Here is an 8,687-nt window from a genome sequence, read left to right as displayed (position 1 = left end):
TTAGCTTAGTGCACACACCTGATAATTTGTTGGTTATATTCAAAATGTATTTGCAAGAGATACAGGTAGTGTTATGGGTACAGATCCTAAGCCTCCAAAAGGCATGTGGAGGAACCAGTTGGGGGCAGGTTGTGGGGAAGAGGTTGGAAGGAGGAACTCAGTGCCCAGGAGGGGAGAGGAGAGGACAGGGTTGGGAAAGAAAAGAGAGAGGAGAGAAACTGAGGGGGAAAAGAGTGGGCAAGTGAAGGTTGATTGATAGAAGTGGTAGAGGTAGGGGCAGGTCCAGGAGCAAGGGGAAAAGCCATGTGCCACATGGGGCAGGAACAGGGAGACATGAATGTCCAAAAGAGGCGGTACTCAGTTATGTCACCAGGTCTAATGCTATTAAAATGGAGTAGGTTACCCTTCTCTATCAACCAATCTCAATTTGACAGCATTAGGGATACTTTAATATTAACAGTATGAACGTTCACACAAGAAACCTGCTGCTGATAGGAGTTAAGCTTATCCAGCCAGAAAATAGAAACACTTTTCCATACAAAGGTAACTCACTCAGCTTGAGTTTTGAACAAACTCTACAGAACGCAAAGTCTTTACACAAATTATTCTGTGAAAAACTGTAATTAGCAAATAAATTTGCAAAAATCATAGGGATTCATGGACAATTTGCAAATTGGAAAAAAGGCTTCATCTGTTTATTAGATTAATTGCTACAAATTATTCACTCAACTCTACTAGCCACTGAAGTGGAATTTCATTGGTCAAGCTCAGTTCTGTATACAAACATTCTGTTGTTCAATATGTTCAGCAACCTAGGAGAAGTCTAAAACAGTACTTATTGAAAAGGGTGATAATTGAAATTGAGTTGTGCTATTTAAAAAGGCTTCCTGACTGTATTTTGACTCATTTAGTGGATTCTGAAATACAGATAACAAATTTTGTAATAATCTCAATGAAATAAAATACTCTCTCACTGTCCTACAAAAAGAAAAAAAGCCCCCGAACTCTAGCCCAGCAATTTAAAAGTACTTTTCTTCTAATCAAATAAAAGATTTGAGTTGCATCTTGTGTTATCTTTAAATAAAAGTGATTGTTATTGCTTAGATGGCTGGATAAACTTTTACTGAATGAGAATAGAAACAGTATATATGATATGATTTTTTCAGGTTTATTTAAAAAAAAAATCTGTCATTTTTCCACTATCGTCCCAACCCTGCAATGAGGTTTGGTGGGTAGACTCCTGCTCTGCACCCATGTGGATTTGAATAGGCACCTTCCCAGACAGGATCAAGGCAAATCTCCATAACTGTGTATAACTAGAATCCTTGTCTCAGTGCCTGATGACCCTTTTCTGATATTTCAATAGATGTCTGCTGGAAATCATGGGAAAAGCACAGAACAGCAGTTTCCTTCTAGCTGTTAGGACTAACGTTCAGCCAGAAGTAATCATGTTGAAATCAATTTGGATTAAATTGCCTTCTGACACCATTAAACTGCCCACTTTATGCAGGGCCTAGCCATGTTTGTTTATCTTTTTGTAAATCAAATTAGTGTTCCAGCCTACACACATAGTTTTAAAACATATTTTGGTCACTTCCACACTGGCTGGCTAAACAACATTAGATAGCAGTTTAACAAGAACAATGCTTCAACAAAGTTTATATGGTTACTTTGCTTCGTTGCCATTGACAGTATGTGAGGTTGTGATGCTTGTGCCTTTCTGTTGCCAAAGGGAACTTCCTTTCCTCATTGGAAAATTGTAGAGCCTCCAGATGGCAGTCTCTTATCTGATATTTTTAAAATTATTCATTCTTATATTTAATAATTATTGTTGCTGTTCACTCTTCACAATTAAATGTACCGATCAGTATATTTATTGTATTGTACCTATATTATTAGATATGTACTAAATACTAATCTACTATGGAAACCTTAATTGAGAGAGAAAACCAATGCACTACTTACATATCATATTGTTTAACTTCAATAACTCGTAGTTAACATAATGAAACATCATATGTATATTAAATATATATTTGAAATAGAAAATGTTGGTATCTGAAATTAGGAGTCGAAAGAGATTTTTCTAGTAAATTAAGCAAATGCCAGTCGTCTTATAATTAAAGTTAAATAATTTCCAGTTACCAAATAGCTGTTTGATTCATATATTATATATATAGTCTAACCATCAGGAAACATGCTATTTTATTCTCAAGGTGAAATCCTGCCTCCATTGAAGTCAATGACAAAACTCCTATGTAATTCAATGGGGTCAGAATTTCACCCTCAGAGTATAGGACAATTCGCATCCTTACAGGTAAGCCTGTGCATAAGTGTTTGCAAGATTGGAGCCTTAATTATAAAAAAAACCTTAATCTTAGAGTGACTGTTCTTGGGGAAGTCACAGATCTATGACATATGGGTCATTGTTTCTGAGATTAATGTATTAGTCATGAAAAATCTAATTTTAATGGAAGGTAAAACCTTCATCAATTTTTCTCTTTAGAATCTTGAAATCTGATTCCTTACCATCTAAAATTCCAGTTAAACAAGAGTTAGAAGTAGAGGCAGAATCTGCTGCTTGTACTAAAGTGCAGTGTGCTTAGCGATTGAACCCAAATATCTTTGTTTAGAAAATATTACTAAATTACTACTACCATGTCAAAAGCAACATAAACAAACCTTCCTCCTTTCTTCCTTGTCTCTAATAGTGAGTAGTTTGATACAAACGTTGTCATTGATCTGTAAGTGCTGTAGGGGGAGAACTGTTTTAATATGATTAAACATTTTTATTTAAAAAACTTTTATTAATGCTATTGGTACATGTGTGATAATACTTAATAAAAGTATCATCTCTTCTTAGGTTTCTAATTTAAGACTGTAATAATTCCAATTAAATTATCAGAGCTCTGTCCAGCTCCATTCTCTCCTCCCTTGTCACCTTTCCAGAATTTAAAGAAATGCCTGTAGGAGTGTTTTTTGTGAAGATACTTCATCCATAAGGCCCTGCCAACTTAAGTGATTTAACCAAAACAAAAGGAGAGAGCTTAGTTTTGCTGAAGGAAAACCACTTTGCTCTGGAGCTAGAACAGGAGCTGGTGGTTTAGAAACAGTTAGTGACAAACCAGCATCAGAATACCCAAGGAAGGGGGTGGGGTAGAAATTAAAACTATAAAGTGCGCAGTTATATTGTCCAAAATTGTATTATTTTGCTTCGAAGAACTTGCTGGACTACTGATGTGTAATACAATTTGGTTTGCATGGAACATACAATCACAATTGGACAGAAAGATTTTGTTTGTTTGTTTCCTGGTGTCATCTAGGGGAATTTATTAAATGCAATTCCAGGATAACATACTGCAGCTCTTTGGATTTTGACTGGGTTCCGTCCCCAAGGAGGCAGAGGGCTTGCAAGTTGTCCTGATGCTTTCTCTGTTTGTTCAAACGCCTGTGCTTTCTAGTTCCCCATCCTCCAGCCCTGCAGTGGCGTGCGACCTGGAAATCATGAAGAGCTTCTCTTTATTTGTATATTGTCTCTGAAATTGCTGAGGTTGCCGCACTGTTTGTTCTTCACTAGCTCCCTCTAGGGGGCCGAGCTCTCCTTTTGGGTCCTCCTCACAGCCCTGGGTTTTACTGGCTGGGGTGTTGGCAATAGACTCCAAGGAGGTGCCTGCCTCCTCCAGGTGCGTGTAGCCCTTATTGCTGCTGGCTGGGTCGGACGGGGAGCCCCTCCTGCCCCCAGGCGGAGTGAAGGGAGGCGAGCCGCCCAGATCCAGAGATTTGGAGTAGGGAGAAGAAGCAGCCTTGGCTAAAAGGCTGGTGGAGTCCAGCTCCCTGCTGCTAGCCCGAGTCTGAGGGGGGCCAGGGGAGAGCGGCCGCCTGGCGTCAGGCAGGCAGCTTGTGCTCTGGCGCCGCAGTACCCGCTTGTGCCTGCGCCCCTGCCCCGGCCCTAGGGGGCTGCCGCGTTCGCTCCGGCTCAGCTCGAACTCGCCCCGCGGGCTCGCCCTGGCCCCGAGCTCTCCCGCCGGCCGCCGCCAGCCGCAGCTCTCCCCGCCCGCCCCGTCGGCCTGGCCCAGGGGCAGCAGCGTGAAGGCGCTGAGCGAGGAGCCCACCAGGGAGCTGGCGGGGCTGCAGGGAGGGGTGGCGGCGCCCAGCGGGCGGCCGGCCAGGGCGGCTCGCTCCCGGTAGATGCTGTAGACAGCCTCGGCCAGGCTGGGCGGGGAGGCGGAGAAGGAGGAGCAGCGGGGCGCGGGGGCCCCCAGGGCCGGGGGCCAGGTGCTCTGGGCCAGCCTGGCCGCGGCGCCCAAGGCTTCCCCCCCGCCACCGCCGCCCAGCCCCCGGGCCTGCTGCACGTAACTGACGAAGCCATTGAGCGGGGCGGCGGCCGGGCCCCCGCCCTCCTTGGCCCGCAGGCTGTGCGCGTCGATGACGGTGGAGTAGAGGTCCCGCAGGTTGATGATCTTGGTCTTGCGGTCGCGGTTCTCGTGCAGCACCGCGTTGGCGCAGATGAAGAGGAAGATACCGATGCCCATGATCAGGGGGCCCAGCACCTTGAGCTTGTCCGAGTGCAGGTAGCCGGAGAAGAGCTGGAAGAGGAAACCCACCGGGGAAGGGGCCGGCGCGGCGCGGGGGGGCCCCCGGCTGCTGCTGCTGGAGGAGGAGGAGTTGGCTCTAGGGCTGTCCGGGTGGGATCCGCCTTGCGCCCCCGGCTGGCCCCGGCTGGAGCGGTTTTTGGTGGCGCCGCCCTGCGCGGGCAGGTGTTTGCTCCCCCCGAAGCCGCCCTCCCGGTAGACGGGGCTGGGTTTGGGCCAATAGCCCACCACGGCCAAGGCGATGCCCACCAGCAGCACCAGGATGCCGCAGAGGGCGATGAGCCCCGAGACGGAACACAACTTCAGCTTGCCCTTCACTACCACCACGTCGTTCTTGCGCTTCTTTTTGGCTTTGCGTTTGCGTTTGGGGGGCTGGCTTTGGGGTCGCAGGGGATCCTGTTTCCTGGCCGAGATCCTCAGGAGCCCTCCAGTGGCGATCATGGCTGGCTACCCAGGGCACTGCTCCCTAGAGCGGCTCCAGCTCCTGCAGCAAAAGGGAGAGAAGAGGGTGAGGGCCGGGGACAGAGCTGGAGGAGCAGATACCTCACAAAATGCCCGGGCTTTAACACAGCCAGGGAAATCCATTTTTAGCTAAAGTCCTGACAAGCGGGGTCTCAGTCACTAACAAGCTGGGCCCTCTTACGCATCCAGACAGCCAAGATAGCAACGTTAGGTAACCTGGGAAGAGAAGCAGCCATGTGTCCCTCCCAGTTCAGTCTTTGCAAACAGCTAATTGATTTCTGTAGACTCCAAACGAGTTAAGGAAAGAGTCGTGTCACCAGTGCAAACAAACAGAAGATCATCCGTGCTGGGTAGATAATTGAGTCTGCAGGGCAGCCTGCTCCTGTCGTTAAAGAACCTGCTGAGATCTTTCCTGGGCCCTGTTCCTCTAATGGGGTCACAGGGTTGCACTGCACAGGGTGGGGGGTTGGTGTTAGCAGAAGTGTCACGCAGAAACCAGTGCCTTTTAGTGATCTGGATATTTTGGAAATTAAACCAGAGGGGCAATAAGAATTGTTTTAGGGATGTCATTGATTTTGTTACATTGCTTAAACGTAACTGAGAGATTTTAACCGATTATGTACTTTTTGTGTCTGTGAATGGGAAATTAATTACTGGAAATACAGAAGGGAAGCATTTGAATACCCAGATAATAGTACCTTTTGGAAGCTTCTTCCAGATCATTTCCTTCGTATTTTAGCTGCAGTGATCTAGAAACCCATCCTCTTCTGCTTACGGTATGGGTACATCATCTGGACAGCTGCCTGATTTGGAAACATGTATGATGTTCAAAGTAACTGGTTATGTAACAGCAATGATTGCCCCTCCCCCCTCCATGTTAAAATGTAGCTGGTCTATAAAGATAGTATGTCAAATCTTATTAAAGAGTGAATCACCATGAAAAAACAGAGAATGCGTCGGGAAACTGGCATATGAAATAACATTGTTACTTTATCTACGGGATCGTCGGGATTCATCATCTGAGTATTCAAATAACTGGGAGACAACTAAGTATGAACAATTCACACTATATTGCAAACCGTTCAGGGAAGCTTTGATATGCTGAAGAAGGGGCTTTTCTTTCATTTTGAGGGAGCGTCTACAATAATGTCCAGAAAGGAAACATGACTGCAATCAATACAACATGCTTCATAAAGTTACCTTGAAAGCTGATTAACAGCATCTAAAGTGATCCCTCCCCGCCACCCAGCTTCTAAATTTCATTTTTATTCTTTTCCCAAATAGCCCCAGAGTCGACAGTTTTGCGTTCCATTTGTTCTGAATGTATATTCCCATAAAATAATGGTGTTATCGCTGCGGGCACTGTTTGAGAGAATCTACAATATATCTGAGAGTAATTTAACAATGAATGGAGTCTTGCCTCCTCTTTCCTGTTGTCAGACCATGTATTTGCTTTTTTTAGAATGGTTTGGTACACAAGTGTAATTATCCGAGCATGATTTCTTTTTAAGTGGTGGCTTAGTTTGTGATCTGATACTCCCCACTACACCACTAGACAAGATGCTGTCTCAGTTAAGATGGAAAAACAGATGGCAATCAGACCTGAACAACGTTTGCAATCAATATTGCCTTGACACTTCGTTTTCAATACGCAGAAACAAGGGTGGATGCATGGGAGGGTGGGTTTTTTTTAAACCACCAACTATTATTAATTATTGTATTATTAGAAAACAGCGAAAGTCAAAAAAACGAAAGACACGGTATACAATCACATTCCATATAAACTAGATGTGGTCTGTAATCATTAACAAACTCATACTTATGTCATAGTGAGCACTGTTTAAATAATCCCCAGAGGATATGTCATGTTTTAACCCGGATCTCTATGACTATTTTAAGGATGCGCTGCAAAGACCGAATAGAATTGTTAATCTCACTCAGTCACAGGTTTTAAAACGTACACGGTGGGGGCTGGATTAACACTTTGTTTCCTGGACACTAATAACAGATTAAGATGCTCGCTTATCTGTCATTGACCAATACAGGATTTTGTGTTGCTTCAGCTGTTTATGTGCAGCAAATGGAAGAATACTCTCAGTTCGGGGGGAAATGAATTATTGGGAAGGATGTTAATTTGCAGCGATTGATCATTTGCTCGACATCACTTAGGACACTTTCTAGCATGCTGCAATAGATTTTGCAACGTTTACTAGGGACTAAAATGGTGTGACTGACATGCTTGGCAGTATTTCTTTATACATAAGGGAGTTAGCAAAGTTGCCGGTTTACATGGGGTGTAGTTTCGATGCAGTTTCCAGTATATACATGGCTGGCTGGCAGAATGTCTAACAATGAAGCTGCCTGTTAATGAGATAGTTCTGTAGCTATTGCTTGAGTACCGCTCGCCAGGCGGTCGGCCAGGACTTTGAACTTTTGGTTGCTTCTACTAATGAAGGCTCAGAGCGTGTGCAAAATCCAGCAAGGGTCCCTAACCCGGCTGGGCACCTAAACCAGGACCAAAGACGTGAATTGATTTGGCAACCAGCCAACAGCCCGTTGTAAATTTCCCACCCCACCCCCAGTTTTATAACCGCATCAACGCGATGGACTAATTTTGTCGCCTCCAGGAAAGTAATGGGGCCATTCAATGCTGAACTGCTGCCCCTGAATTTCTCCAAGGCAGAGAAAACACACGTGAAAATCGACCTCCCCGCGTCCCACTCCACCCCCACTCTCCTCGACCAGACTAGGGTGAAAAAACCCCTCGAGATCGTGGGCGAAATTATTGCTCAAAATGGCAGCAAGTCTAACCTCACTTACCCAGGAAGACTGGGGCGGGGGGAATCAAAGCTGGCAGCGAGGAGCTCAGGCACCATCAAGAAACCATGGAGAAACTTTCCAGCCCAAGTGGACATCTCAGCGCAGACACAACCCCTCCAGATCCGTAATCTCGCCCTTGCTCATAATCCCAGCAGAGAAAGCGGGAGGGATCGACCGGATCTTATCATGCTCCTCGGAGCCCCCGGACAGAGCCATTCCAAGGAGTTTCCTAGAAGTGTTGTGCCTTCTCCATCCTTCATCCTTCCCTGCTTGTTTTATTGTTTCCCCCTGCCAGATGCAGCCGCCTTCTCCTCCTCCTCCTGTCTGTGGTGGCGGTTGTTGCTAGTTGATTTGCCAGCCTGGCGGAGTTGCTGCTTTCTGCTTCTGCTGCTCTTGAATGGTGCTCAGGCAGCAGCTGCTGCTGTGCTGGCCGGACTCGGTGCTGTTGCTAGGAAACAGGAGCCATGACACAGGGAAATTGCTGCAGGATGGCAATCATTACCCTCCTAACTCGCCTCTTTAGGAACCGTCCCCCCATCCACCCTTCCCCCCCTCCTCTTTTCTCCCTCCCCCGGCCTCCCATGGCTGCCGCCTGTTCCTCCATGCCCACCTGCAAGTAACAAGGTGAGCTTGCCTGCCCCGATCCCTTCCCTTGGCCTCCAGAAGCAAAGGGGATGGTGCCATGGCATTATCTGCAGCCAGCCCCGAGGAGGGTCCCAGCTGGATCTCTCTCTGCCTCCTGCGCTCTCTTTGCAGAACTACCTGTCTGATCGACGTGGTCGCAGGGGAGATTAAAGACAGTCAGACATTGGT

The 8,687-nt window shown here is 46.3% G+C and overlaps 1 protein-coding gene across 2 annotated transcripts; it reads right to left on the bottom strand.

Annotated features, from left to right (window-relative positions):
• Nucleotides 1–234: 234 nt before the first annotated feature.
• Nucleotides 235–8,417, bottom strand: TMEM200C (transmembrane protein 200C). Of its 2 annotated transcripts, XM_030552791.1 has the most exons (3): nucleotides 7,875–8,417; nucleotides 5,753–5,857; nucleotides 235–5,076 (listed from the first exon to the last, which is right to left on the bottom strand). In XM_030552791.1, exon 3 carries the CDS (start codon nucleotides 5,031–5,033, stop codon nucleotides 3,441–3,443), a length of 1,593 nt encoding a protein of 530 aa, XP_030408651.1. In that variant the 5' UTR covers nucleotides 5,034–5,076; nucleotides 5,753–5,857; nucleotides 7,875–8,417; the 3' UTR covers nucleotides 235–3,440. The 2 variants fall into 2 exon arrangements, with proteins under 2 accessions (XP_030408651.1, XP_030408652.1); XM_030552792.1 differs by lacking the exon at nucleotides 5,753–5,857.
• Between the last annotated feature and the right edge of the window lie 270 nt (nucleotides 8,418–8,687).

This window comes from Gopherus evgoodei, chromosome 2 (assembly GCF_007399415.2).
Source record: "Gopherus evgoodei ecotype Sinaloan lineage chromosome 2, rGopEvg1_v1.p, whole genome shotgun sequence".
In the NCBI taxonomy this organism is placed as follows: domain Eukaryota; kingdom Metazoa; phylum Chordata; order Testudines; family Testudinidae; genus Gopherus; species Gopherus evgoodei.
The sequence above is the reverse complement of the archived record's forward strand: the minus strand, read 5'-3'. Positions and strand labels throughout refer to the sequence as shown.